The sequence below is a fragment of the Cygnus olor genome, chromosome 3 (assembly GCF_009769625.2).
Source record: "Cygnus olor isolate bCygOlo1 chromosome 3, bCygOlo1.pri.v2, whole genome shotgun sequence".
NCBI lineage: Eukaryota > Metazoa > Chordata > Aves > Anseriformes > Anatidae > Cygnus > Cygnus olor.
Window position 1 is genome coordinate 92,268,982 of NC_049171.1, and position 14,437 is coordinate 92,283,418.

Genomic DNA, 14,437 nt, shown 5'->3' on the forward strand with positions numbered 1-14,437 from the left:
ATCATGAACACTGGCAGTGAAGTAAGCAGAAGGTCTGGAAGGAGGCAGGGGAGGAATCAAGGTGATGAAGAAAGGACAGTCTGACTCCCTCAAATCTCTGTGCACTGCATTTCACTTGCTGCAAGGAAGCAGCTTCTAAGAAACTGCTAATTTAGCGAGGCCATGGATCAACAGACTTCAGCCTCCTATGAATTATGTGAGTGCTCTCATTTATTGCTGAAGGTTATAACAGGTTAACTCTTCGTATCGGGATCATGAGATTTCTCAAGAGCAATATAAAGTGTTTCACATATGGGCTGAACAACTGAAGTGTAGAGTCTGTAAAGGCTCCTGATCCAAAAGCTGTAATTTGCAGAGACAAATGAAGCAAGGTTATTTATTCCTGGTGGAGGCTTACAAGAACATACATTGTACCTACTTAGATTTTTTTTTTCTATAAGAGGAATGGGAGAAGAAGATGATACTAAAGTAGATTAGTGGCATGTCATCCTTTCTGTAAGAAAGAAAAAACAACAAAACACAAATTTTAGAATTGCTCTTCTAGTGAAACCAGATCGGCTCTGATTTTGAAACAGAGGTCATTGTCCTGGAGTTAGAGCACAGTGCTTTGTAAGTTGAAGCTAAAACATAACTGTGTATCTTACCAGCATTATCCTAACTATACTCCCTAACTGTAACAGCAGAATTCAAGGCTTGGGCAAAAATGTTTGCCAGATACTGAGCAACTCTTTGTGTTTTAGTTTTTGCATAGTGAAGTTGCAGAACCCACTGTATGTTAATGAATATTTCTGTTTTCATTGTAGGTTGGCAACAGTGCTTTTCTTTCATGTGGGATGATTGGACGCATGGCTGCTTAGTTAGCATTTTGGTTTCCCTGGCATAGTTATCAACATGAGTGAAAATATTCATACATGGATTTGAGAAAGTGGAGCCACTGTCAAATCAGTTGCTCAGCTGTTCAAAGAGGTCTAAGTTGAAGACATTTTTCAACTGTGTAAAAGAGCTTTTAGTCCCTAATTCCATAGTGAATGGTGAGCCCTGTAAGATGAATCCTCTATCTGCTCTTTTGTAAACCATGTATGCTCCTTGCTTTTACAGGTGCTTGGGTTTTCTGTTTTTATTTTTCTTAATGCTCTTCCACACACACACTTTCCCATCTCCCACCTCATGCTCCCAAATGCAATCATCTCTCTGCATGATTGACCTAAGTGATCACCATGGTTTCCAAGTCAATTCAGGTCCCCGAAGAGGACTTTTAATTAAGAAGCTCTAATAGGATCTAAGAGAAAACTTGTAAGTCACTGGTCTTCAGGCTGAGAGCTACAGATCCCGGGGGTGTCTGTGGCCAACTAGCAGGGGACCCTAAGCACGTCCTTTTCAGAAAGGTCGTATCCTATACGGAAATCTGTATACGTACATCTTACAGATCTAGATGTCTGCTGGTAAGTTCCTAGGGATCACAAAAAGTGGAAAAACTCTGAATTAGGCTGCTTTTGAGAGGTGGTAGTGACTGAGAGCAGTGAGGCGAGGGCAGGACCACACAGCAGTGGCTCTTTGTGTCCAGGCACATGTTTGATCCAGCCAGGCTTAAATCACCATCGCCTGAATTGTAGATGAGTACATGGGTGGGATTTCCAAAAGCACTTGATACTGGTCCATATTTACATGGCAGGAACAACCCCACCTTGTGTGCATGGGCACGTATGAAGCAGCATGTGATGATGTTTACACAGCAGCTCTCATTAACCTCCAGAAAACAACCTGTGGTGGCTACATGTGGTGCTTGGCAATGTCATGCAGAAGCACTCAAGGATGCTTTCGCACTGGGAGCTCCAGCACTGGCCACATACGGGAACAAGAAGTGGGACTGGAGAACATTGGAACTTTTTCAAGTATGGTATTCGCTGAAAAGCAAAATTCCAGAAAACTGGAGGTGCATAAAAACTTGAGATAACTTTGGTGAATTGTTCTTGGCTGGAAGACAAAATGGAAAATTTAAATGTTCTGTGTAGATTGTTTCAGAACTAAACATCTTGAATTTTTCTTTCAAAATGCTCTCCCTTCTGGCAATTCTCTCAAAACTTCTGGTCATATAAATCCGAGTTATTGAAGATACTGCTTGAGGACTCCTGTCAGAACGATATTTTTTTAATTGGAATTTTTTAAGCTCTATTTAGTTGAAAATCTCTGAAGTTCTCCTATTGAATGAAGCTTGAAACAAGTTATTTTCTTTCAGCTTATTGCTACTCACTTAGCTGTCTGAACGAAAACTGCTATGCAAGTTCCCAAGAGGGGATGATGGGAAGTTCGAAAAGAGAAGAAATTGTCAAATAAAAGAGTCAGTCGTGGTAAGTGAGCCCCCTGACACAGCAGGGTCCAGGCCAGGACTGCTTGTGCTGAGGTGCTGTGCCTCCTGACTGCACCACCCCGTGTGCCTGACGTGGGCTGCCCTGGTGATTTACAGAGGAAGGAGCCGTGAATACTGCACTAATGCAACCTGTGAGCTGAGCCCTCCCTCAGCTCCCCTGCCTGGGGTGGGAGCGAGGTCCCAAACCCCAACATCAGCAATTTGACCAGTTCTGCAAAGACAAGCAGCCCTCACTTGGCCGGGCTCGTGGCAGACTTGGTTTGTATCCGCTGCAAAGGGGGATGTGGCACCTCCCTGCTGCCCTTTGGAAAACCCTTCGTATCCTCCAAGGAGGAATAAGAGCGGCACTATTGTAACTGGGAAATGAATTGCTTACTTTCTGGATTTGGCAGCTTCCTGTTTCGGAAACCTGAGATACCGACTCCAATTTCTGCTTGCTGCCAGCCCAGAAGGAGGGGATCCAAGGCTGCACATCCCGTGAGGCAGCGGTCCATTTGCTAACTGTGCCTGCCGGACAATGCCACTTACACCGGCCACAAAAACACCCCAACCTGCACTGCCCAGAAAATCACTACAGCCTTGAACTCCTGTCCTTCTGAAACAGCTCCCGGCACTGTGCATTCAGACGGCGTATATTGGCCCCTCTCACAGGGCAGCAAAATACAGGACTGCTTATTACTGATTAATTTATGAACATGCCAGTTTCCAGACCTAATTATGATATTGTGAGCAGCTGCATTATAAAAAAGATGTCTGACTTGCCATACATAATGTAATGGATCTTTTGCTTCAAGGACTCTGCTGCCCTTTGAAAGTCAATGAGAGCGGGACGCAGGCCTGGCATCGCTGCGGGCGTGCTGCGGCAGCGTGGTCCCAGGGCTGTCACGATGCATTTGGCTCCCCAGCCGTGGTGTGGGGTATGGGAAGAATTAAGGTTCAGAGCCGCCTTTGAGCCAGGAGGTTGTCAAGGGGCTGCTCCGCAGTCTGTTTTATCATGTTTCTGTCAGAGGTGCTGGTAAAGTTGGGCTTTGCCTCTGCGAGAGCTTTTTAGTAAGGAAAATGTCTTTTACTTTACAACATAGCGATTCCTCTTCTGCTGCTTTACGACACGTTACTGCACTTGCCATTTCTGCTCTATAAAAGTCCCAGCTGCATGGTCAAGCTGGTCTGTCTAGCAGCTGCATCAACTTTGAATGGGATCAGAGCTGAGGATGGCAGCTCGGCAGATTCAGGGGAATGACCTGCAGGGGTTTTCCCGCTGTGATTCAACACTTTCTTACCTTGGAACACTGAGAAAAACTTTGGATCTTGCCCTTCAGCCAGTGGACCTGTGGGGACATTTTTGGCTGGGAGATGTAGCTCTTCATTTTAGAGACAACAACTGCAGAGGAAATTGGTTTGACAGCCAGAGCTAAGTGAAATGCTATCCTGGCTGCAGATGGCAACTACATAAACCAGTGATACCTACTGCTACTTCCTCTAACATCAGTCTTTAAGGATCAGCGGGTTATGTGCATTTTTTTGTTGTTCCAAAGACTCGTTCAGGCACACTGAGGGGGATATGACACCTCCCAAGGGATGTAGCTCAAGACAGAGTCAACATTGCTGCTTTCCTGGCTCCACGAAAACCTGACAGCCAGAGACAGTAGTGCAAGTGAGCATCTGGGCAGCAGGGACGCTTCCCATTTCTTCCCTCACTACTCACAGGACTGCTAAACACCCGGGCTTCACACCAGGCAGGAACTTAGCATATATATCGGAGTGAGTTTTCCCCATTCAGCAGCAGGAAAACAGAAGCAGAGGTACGATTAGGTTATTATAAGATATTCTTAAAAGATATTCTTTCAAGAGTATCATGTTAAATTGCTACCAAAGTGCAATTCCTTTCGCCAACATGGGAAGGAGTCCATGCACGTGGGAGTGCCCAAACCATCCGGAGCAAACCTGAGGGGGAAAATGCTTATTTCTTCCCATTTAAACAAAGGGAATATCAAGCACCTTCGTGATGCAGCGAGGCTAACTTGCCATGTACTCTAGTTAAGCTGAAATCGAAGAGGAGTGGCCAAGCCTATTTTCTTTGTGAGTTGCCCCTAAGTGGGGACTGAACAACCCTATTCTTCAGTGCCAGTTTGGGTTTCCCCCATGCCCCCCGCAGACACCCCAGCCATCAGTTTGCTTCCTTTCTCCATATGGGAAGAGGGGAAAATGCCAGAGCTGGTGTTTGTTTGCTTCCATTTCCAGCTTTTAAGGCTTTGTTGTAACCATTGAAGGACTTAGCTTAGAGGAACCCTGTCCTGCTTGAGCTGTACTGAATACACACATAACCTGAAGCAGCCAGCTAGGAAGAATTGCTCTTCAAAAATCCTTTCCTTAATCTGAGCATGACACTAAGGGTCTGGCTTTTTTTAAGGCCCTTTTGAAGCTTGCCCAGAAGATTAACGTGTAAATGCAAAGAATGCTCTGGAAGCTCTTGAATGGAGATAGCTATTTCCAAATGGCCACAGGATTAAACTGATTGTAGCAAAAACCAGATGATTAATGGCATCGTGCCCAAAATAAGGTGAGTCCCTAAACAAGATGACATGGTATTTGCATATGACCTTGATGTTAGTTTCTCACACTACCTTTGTTTATTTTTACTGGAAGAAGCACAAGAAAAGCATGATGCTCGCTTAAATCTGCATAAATCCAAACATCTGAAGCTACACTGCTCCTTTTTCCTGGCTCTCTTCCTCTCTGAAAGCATGCTGCTTGCATGCTCACTCCCGTTTTTCCCATGAACTACAGGGTGTAGGCCAAAATGCCCTTTGCAACTGGTAACTTGCTAGGCACACTAGGTTCCAGTTAATGCAACCAATAGTTGTTTCATAATGCCTGAAGTATCTGTGGCATGAATATATTAAAAGCACTGAAAATGGCAGGAAATAACTATGCATGAGGAGCATTTTTTTTTCCACAGGGTCAATTTTATTCATCTGCTGAAAACATCTTCCAACGAGAAGAAATGTTAAGTTACATGGAAAAATGACTGCAACAACCACATTAACAGTGTTTGGGCGGCACTGCCGAGTATGAAATGCGCCTAAGTGCCAAAGTTGAAAGTGCCTCTCCGTGCACCGGGGCGGAGAGGCTCCTCCTTGCACCAGCATGCTCTGCTCTGCAGCGGTGTGGTGTCATGGTCCCTTTCGGCAGTGTTAGCTACAGACTGGCATGTGTTTCTTGGGGGAGAATGAGCTGGGTCTTTTAAGATCCAGTCACTTGGGAACTTGCCTTAGTTTGCTGGAGCTGGAGGCATGAGCTGAAGGAGAGGAACCATCTCGGGCTGCTGGGTCAGCGGTTCCCAACCCTCCTGCTAACACCACCCAGCTGATGGATGCTGCTGCTTCCTGTTCCTGAGAAAATAACTATTTAGCCGACCACGCTCTAATATCCCACTGAACTGACCTACAACAGCGGGGAGACCATTGCCTGCGGCCAGGCTGGGGGAACAGCCGGGAAGGGTGGGAGCAGCGCCGAGGGCACCCGGCCGGCACTGCAGCTGTCCCTCTGGGCACGGAGCGGCTCTCCTCTGCCAAATACAGGACCTGTGAGGGAGGAGAGAGAAGTCCCAGCTACACATACTCCTTGAATAACTGCCGAACGTGCCTGTAACACAATGCAGTCACAGGCAATTATCGCTGCACCGAGACTGCTGTGGGGAGCCTTACTTTCCTGGGCTGAATTGCAACTATCAAATCTCGGTTGGTTTGGCTGAAAAAAGATCATGGCAGTGATCTGTTTTCACTGATGATTGTTTCCCACTCTGTTGTCATTAAAGTGAAATATAAAGGAGCCAAACTCCGGCTTCACTGAGACTGGTAAAAAATGGGACTTTGGGGGATAACTGCGATTCACACTGCAGCAGCCAGTGCTGTGCCTACCTTGGTTCTCAGCCAGTGAATTTTAAAGTAAACACCCTCCAGGACTGTTCTCCATTTGGATTTATTAGTCATTACTAAGAAAAGATAATTAGCACTTCTGAAACATTGTGATAATCAGTAGCATGAACTGTTACCAATAGAAACGGACTGGGGTACTGGTGCAGCGCAGGAATATGGCAGCTCTGCTCTGTGCAGAACTCCCCGTGTGTTCTCTGTACGGATCGAGGACACCGGTGGGCACAGCCTCAGCTGGAGGAAATGCTCATAAATACCAGCACGCTCATAAGTACCAACATCAGCAGAGGTGATGCCAGTTTATACGGGCTAAGGCAGGGCGTGGGGTCACTCCTTGGCCTGCTGGGCTTCTCCTTCTATTCACCTGCAGGCAGACTGACTTTTGTTACCATGTACAAACCTTGCTGGTTAAAGGCAATGGCAAATATTGCTTCTTCAAAGTGCAACAGAAAAATAAGAGCTAGTTAGTTTCCTTTTGCCGTTTTTTATCTTTTCCCTGCTGACTCAAAGGAAAATAACCTTGTGGTGGAATGAAGGGAACCGGGCTGTACCTGGATCCTTCAGACAATGATACTATTTTTTCCCCTCTTCTTTCTAAATTAATGAGAAAACTGTTGGACTCAAGTCAGCACTAAGACTCCAGAATCAGTACTTCCCTTATTATTCCCCAAACTTCCATTACTTTTAATCATCTGTAATATTCATATGAGGCATGGGATATAAATCTCATGTGCTTAGTCTAAAACCCTAAGCATTAAGCATGCCAGGCTTCCTGCTATGCAAAGGAGTATTACTTAATCAGCTCACAGAAGTGGGTCTATTAGATTTATCAATGTTGGTATCTAAATAAATACTAGAATGCATAGGCATGTTTGTAGTCTTTGTTTTTGTTTATCTGTACCTGAAAGTATGAGTAAAATCCATGCTTAAGAACAAGCACAGATAGAGGATCTACCCACCAAAATACTTGCAAGTCTGTAACCACCACCCTCCTTCCTGCCCTGTGCAGAGCATTTTAGGTCAGTATAATGTCAGTCTCTAAACCTCGAAGTATTAGCAAGAAAACACAGAAATGTACCAGCAACCTTACAGAAATGTACTGTTCCAGCGAACGTGCTTTGTACCCTCTGGGAACTTCCCAGCAAATCTTGGGGCCGAGTCCAAATCCGTCGCTGAGGCAGAGCTGTGTCTGCAGCTGATGTCGGGGCTGTGGTGTGTTGCACGGGTGGAGATGCCTCACCTGTGTAACTCCTCTTGATGCTGATGGGAGCTGTGTCTTCCGGCAGCAGAGCACCTCAGGGCTGCGATTCCAGTGCCAGTGCCACCCCAGATGCACAAAGCAGCTGCAGGGCCAGCATCCGGCTGGCTGATGCACACAAAGCACCCGCGCACCTCTGCACCTCTCCTGGGAAGATGAGTGCTGTGGAGGTTCCAGTGTCACCGAGATGAAGCTCCCTCCCTCGGTGGTAACAAAGGCGATGCGTTGGTGGCTGCTTACAAGCTATGCACACAGAAGTAACAAGGTCTGCGAGCGGTTGCTTCTCTGCTGTTACTGACCTCTTAGAGATTGTGAGAACGGTCGCAGGGACTGAGGCACGGCTTGTACTCGAATAGCTGTCTGGTACACAGGGGTTACCATGGCAGTGCCCTGCAGACAGATGTTGCAGAGGAAAGCGGAGATGTCAGACCACAGGGACTCTTTTGCGTCTTAGACAGAAGGCTCGCTCCCATCCTGGGAACTGGCCCGTGGACCAGAACAAGTATTGGAAGGCAATCCCAATCTCTATGTAGCTACTGAAGTCTATTGTCAGACTGCTTCTAACAGTGGAACTGGGTTTAAAACACCTGGCTAACAATTTACAAACCATGTCAACACTAATTTCCCTCCTCCCCGTCCTCATTTCCCACCTGCAGCACAGAGCCGACCTCAGAGCACCCCACACAGCAAAACGGGTCTCTGCTGCAACTTTCTGTCTCCATGAAAGCCATTTAATTCTGGTACTACTCCTTCCTCTGCTGCTGGTGCTATCGCAAAAAAGTGATGTGGCTGGGTAACACTGTCTTTGTGGAAACCTGCCTCTGGCTTGAGGAGCCTCGGCTGATGCCACTGAGAAGCTGGAGACCCGATGGGCTGAGCGCTTTCTGTGGCTGCGCTGCTTTCCCTCCCAACACCTGGGTGAGCTGAGGAATACGCTGGGCTCTTGCACCAGTCTGGTTTAACACTGCCATCACCCCAAAAATCGGCTTGGGCATGCAACAGGCTGCTTGGAGAGCTTGGTGTAGCCTGCTGCCTGGGCATGGGTGCCTCCAGAGGAGGCCGGGGCAGGAGCAAAAGCACAGGCACGGCCCAGGAGGTCTCCGCCAGCCTGCAGGTTTCCAAATGACTGTAAGCAATGCTGACTTCAAGTCTGCTCCAGAGCCTCCGGGTCTTGCAGGAATAACCCCGACTCATTTACTGCCTGAGGATGTTAGGATTTCTGGAAGGAGCTAGCTGCAGACTGCAATACTGGGCACAGCCATTGTACACTGTGTGTTTCAGTGCAAACCTGCTTACAGAGCAGGCACAAGCCTTCTTTGGTCAGGAACGGGCACGTGGCCCCAACCTTATGTGTAGGAAAGCGCCCGTGGCTCATTTTTGCATCCCCTTCGCCTTGGGAGCACCGCGGCCGGGGCTGGCAGCCCGTTAGAGCTCCAGCTGGCTGCAGAGGCCGCGGGCAGGTCACGCAGAGCTGGGAGAGGATCGGCTTAGCGTGGGGTCCGGCAGCTGCCTCTCCACCCCAGCCAGCCAGCGGGAGGGCAGTGGATTAGGAGCTCTTCAGACAGCTCCGGGGATCACGCTTACATCTGATGCGATGCACAACACGAGCCCACTCCGCTGCAGGCGCGGCCCCTACCTCTGACGTTAGATGTCTGCAGAAAATCCCAGGATTTGGTTTTAAAAGAAAAGCAATTCTTATACACGCATGCTGCCTTCAGCGCGCTTTCCCTTAGCAGAATGCTGCTGTCTTTTAGACCACGAAAAGACAGATATGAACAGGTTTGGTGCCAGGAACAGCACCGCAGTCAAGCACAGAGTTCAGTCACTATATGCTGGTAATCGTTTCATTCCTAAAAGTGACGGAATGGGTGATTAACAAGAATGAAGCTCAGAGTTTATAATTAGCTACTTCAAGAAAGGCCTTTCAATAATATGTAATTGGAGATACATACATGCTTTTAATGCTAGGCCAAGTGTGAACTGATTGGGTCTTTGGTCTTTCTGCTTTTGTGAATCACACTACAATAGCAGCTTAAAAATAAAAAGTATTTTTAATTTAAACTGGTCTAGGCAAATGCCACACTAAATATAGTGCGTATATGCAGTATATAAGAGCAAGGCAAGAAAAAGGATTATCAGAATAGCTGAAATAATTTTGTAAATGCAATATACTGCACATCTATATGGTTTAATTGTCATTCCTATCCTGTCAGATTTGTGTGGAGGCAGCTAGGTGCTTAAATACAACTTGGTACATTAGTTGGTGCATTTACTCTTGTTTAGAGCTGGACTGGGTTTTAACTCAGGGTTTGGGGGTTTTATCTTTGGATTTGGGGTTTTCATCCTTAATAAAAACTGAAAGGTGCAAGTGCTTTGAACAGCTGTACTCCAGCACAATCTATTCTACAGTCATCTTGAACCAACACTTTGAAATAAGTCTTTCTATTAACTTGAACAGGGGGTTAACTGGGCATCTGTGAAGAAAAAAGGCATTCTCTTTCTCTGCCTGTTGCAAATTCCTCTACAGTTAGACTCGTCTCAGCTAAGCACGTAGACCTGAGCCCCATCCTGGAATTATTTTGCCCAATTCCAGGTTACAATGGCACTTTTGTGTTAAATCCAGTTTCTTCACTGTATGTCTTTTTGTCTGTCTGTTGGTGTCTGTCCATTGAATGAAGAAGCCTCAGAGCTCCCTGGGTATGACAGTGAACGGGATGACAGGACTGCTGGATTCGAGGTCCAGAGCAGTGAGGAAGCATTCGATGGCTGCTTCGTTTTTCCCCTGAGCTTGCAGGACCTCCCCGAGGCTGTTCCAGGCCTGGTGGCTGGTGTTCTGGATCCGGATGGCGTCTCTGAGGACCTTCTGGGCCAGCTCCCTCCGCCCAAGTCTGTTCAGCACCAGGCCCTGCCAACAAACAAGTGAGGAGCGGTTAGTGGGGGCACCATGCGGCAGAAGAAAGGAGAGCCCAAGCTCCCAGCAGGCTGGGCAGACCTAAGCGTGCAGGTGCAGTAGCCCTATGCAGGTGATCTCCCCCCTGCTTCTGGAGAAGAGGAGCAATCAGCCTTTAATCTCTGCTTTTTCTGGTTGTGATCCTTTTGATTTTGTAATTTAAAACAGTAACTGTGAAGATTAAGCAGAGACTGATCCAGCCCTGCAAGCACTCCTGCTGTGTTACCGGGAGGGCGAACACTGGTACTGTGTGATGCCAGTAAGCAGGGAAAGGCTACAGGCCCCTTAAGCATCCCTCCCTTCTGCACCAGCTTCCAGTCCCCAGGAACTCAGGTTCAACTACACCAAGTACCTAAATTAACACTTGCATGTCTGGAAAATCCAGCTGAGGCTGAGGTGAAGTCCCTCAGCTCCAACATCTTGACCATATAGAAAGACCTTTCCTCTTGACAAACGGACTAGAGGAATGAGGCCCCTTTCCAGGTCGAGGCTAGCCATAACAGCATTGGGGCCCCTCTGTCCGCTGTAGAGCCTAAGGCAACGTGGGGGAGAAGGATAGAGGAACCTTGCTTAAAAAGCTGTCCTTAGGGTAAGAAAAGACACAAGTGGGTGTAACCATCTGGAAGGAACAGGAGGGGGAGGATGAAAGAAGCGGTAGGAAGAACATGTTTTCCTATAGGGCTCGCGTAGATGCCTCTGAACCCACAAAGCATCTAATGAGCCGGGCTCCCTTTTAATTATACAGCACCCGACCTCGCTGAGCCCAGGTGGTCACGCTGGCTTTGCATGCCACAGCGTATTAGTGGCATGTTCTTGCTTCCTCCTCACGGTGCACACGCCAGGATGAAGGCCTCGCCAGCTTCATCCAGATGTGGCCTGTGGAAGAAGCAGCCAACACCTCCATGTTGCCTGCCAAGCGCTCGGTATGTTCATATGCTGCAGCACCAAACCTCATAGATGCCACCACTGTTATGAGGTGACCTCTCTGTGAGGATGAGCTTAAAGGCTTTGTCCTACAGCGTGAGGGATGACCCAGCAGGGTCCATGCTACCTTGCCAAAGCAACCACCACGGTGCAAGCAACAGATGCTTCAAAATTTGTAAGGGTTATGCTCTTAGGGTCAAGTTTATACAAAGCAAGAGCTCATATCCAAGTTGTCCCTGTCCTCTGAAGAAAAAACAACAGTCCTTCCCCATGTTGGGTGAGGGACTGCAGTGTATAGATGAGCTCTTGCCATTGATTCCTCAGCCAAGGAGTTCAGTGATTCAAAGGTTTCCACATCAGAACAGCCCAAGTGATGGAATTCAGTTTTACAGTGTCATGTGTAATAGCAGCCCAGTAATGAAATGCCATGTATTGGAAATCTTTTTCTAAGAAAATACCACAATTTAATTTGGTGGACATGTGAAAATGTTGTAAAGGGAGATGACTGCCTGACTTCATGTGTTTCCTGATACGAGACAGTATGTGGAAGCAGTCATATATACGAAGAGAAGCATTACTTCTGCCTTTAATGGGTCTAGTTGCCTTCAGCTGTTATCAAAAGATGTAAGAAACCTGAAAACTCTTGCAACTAGAACCCAAATTAAATTTCTAATGAAAAAATGTTGATACTTTTTGAATTAATGAAGATTTTTCTTTTGTCTTGTTTTGTTTGCTCTTCCAAAAATGCCAAGAGATGAAGGATACATCAGCATGAGTAACACATGCTAGACAGTGATATTACTAATACTGACAGAAAACCATTACTTTGCCAGAGAGGAGAATTAAGAAACACACATTTAATCATATATAGGCAGTACCGTGTGAAGTTTCACTGCCTCTTGCACATAACTTTGACCTGAATAATCAACTGAGTATCAAATCTCATCATTCAGAGGTTCAGTGGGGATGTTTTTCCTTTAGGTTCCTTTCTCTGCTGGAAAACGGCAAGGCCCCAGGGCTGAATCCCCTTGCGAGCAGACACAGGTGGAACAGAGGTGCTCCGGTGGGACAGCCCAGTTCCCCCGGAGGTGGCTGCCTGGAAACGACCGCCGGCACGTAATGACAGACTGGAAGGAATTTGTACAATTATAATTTGAGTCACCCGCTTGACAAGGATAATGAGGTTCAGAAAGGGCAAGTAGTGTGGCCATAGCAAGTCTGCTGCAGAGCCAAGAATAGACGGCAGCGATCTCAGCTCGTTTGTCCTTGACCACAAAACCACTCTTCCTAAAAACTCTTCCTGTTGCGCTGACCCAGCGGAGCCACTTCTGCTCCCTGGTGGCTGGGGACCCACTGCCACCCTCGCCCTGCCGCTGATGGCACCCAGCCCCAGCGGGGCTGCCGGAGCCGCTCTGTGCTCCTGGAGGGCCGCTGGCCCCGAGCGAGGCACACGGGCCGGCGAGCCTGTGCAGCTGCTGCCTGTCATCCCTCTCCACGCCGGAGGGGAATTCCCTTCCCGGCTGACATCTAGCGCCTCTCAGCAATGCTGAAGTGAAATCCACCTCCTCGTAAAACCCCAGCGGTGCTCGTGCGGCACAGCACCCTGGTGTGCCCCAGCACCCTTGGCCGTGCTCAAGGAGCAGAGGCTGGCGTGGCTCCTTCCCTCTGCGGCTCCCCAGGGTAAAGGAGCTAAATATCCACCCCCTTGCTGACACACACAACTGGTTGTGCCAATGGCTGCCCAGGTCCATGCCCTTGCCAGGTGTGCCCTCAGTCCTCCTCCCCTCTTGTTCCCACCACGAACAGCCCCATGGCTGCCTTCTTGCCTGTGCGCCTCCATTTCCATTTGGTGTGGGCAACAGAAGTTGGGCATCAGGCCTCAGCCCAAGAAGTCAGACTGTGGCCACCCGCTCCCCAGCCTAGACCACAAATGTTCCCAAACCCCAGGACTTATATCTACTCCTTTGCCCAAAGTGAGCCAACAGCAGATGGTGTCAGTCTTTCCAGTGAGGTTGAACCGAACCGGCAGAAATACGCTGCTAGGTGTTTAAAGGGCAGGTTGAACATCATTAATTCTGTTTGCAGGAGAGTTTCTTGATTTGGCTTTCCTCTCTCCCCTTCCCTCCCTGCTGCTCCTTGCAAGCCACCAGCATTTTCTGAGAGCTGGAGGCTGCACAATCCCCAAGCCTCACTAACACGCAGCACTGAGCACTTCAGTTTTTTGTTTCCCTGAGGTATTTGCACTTGAGAGCTTCTCTTTGCTACTGAATTTCTCATTTCCCCATGGAGTCTGGCTTGCTATAAACAATGCCTGCATGTTGTTGCTATGTAGGTCCAGCTGGAATCTGCCTACAGTGCAAAAGAAAAAAATTATATATAAATTCAGAAAGCCACCCACTGACAGGCAATTTGCATTTTTATCTGGAAGATATTTTTTTAAAAGATTTTTCTAATGAAAGTTCAGTTCCTGAGTTTCTATGGAAACTCATTTGCTTGGTGTGCATGCATAATTTCATAAAGTCAGATCTCAGGAAGACGAGCAATTAGTATAAATACAAGCAGGAAAATGATTAAGGGTTTCATCCTCTTATTCTTGCAAAGGGAGGGTGGGGCTGAGCTTTGTTGTTTTGCTTTGGTTTGTATTTGCGTTTTTGCCAAATTAACAGAGAAACCAGTGCACAAGGTGGCCTGGCTCCTCTGCCACCTCCTGGCTAGCACCGGCACTTCTATTTTTGCCCAGTAATTTTCCTCCCAAAGATGGGGAGTACCTCTAAGCAGGTTCTTCTCCATCAGTGTTGGTGGTACCCATGTCAGGGCAATAAGGACTGGCTTCTTTTTAACTCAAGCATAATATAAATAATAAAAAACAAAGAAACATACAAAACACCCAGTCCAAAAGGTGTGTGGGAATCATTTTGCTTTGGAGCTCCCGTTAGGCAGCATGTCGGTAGGGCTTGCATCAGTCCCCTGCTAACCACACGTAGCACTTCATGTGCTAGTTG

At 47.5% G+C, this 14,437-nt stretch overlaps 1 protein-coding gene across 6 annotated transcripts in view; it reads right to left on the reverse strand.

Moving 5' to 3' along the window:
• Positions 1-5,328: 5,328 nt before the first annotated feature.
• Positions 5,329-14,437, reverse strand: part of TTC7A (tetratricopeptide repeat domain 7A) — a 172,138-nt gene continuing 163,029 nt past the window's right edge. For all 6 annotated transcript variants that reach the window (XM_040554290.1, XM_040554291.1, XM_040554293.1 and 3 more), the window contains one exon: positions 5,329-10,466. In XM_040554290.1, coding sequence (XP_040410224.1) covers positions 10,245-10,466 — 222 coding nt within the window. In that variant the 3' untranslated portion in view covers positions 5,329-10,244. The remainder of the gene's footprint in view (positions 10,467-14,437) is intronic.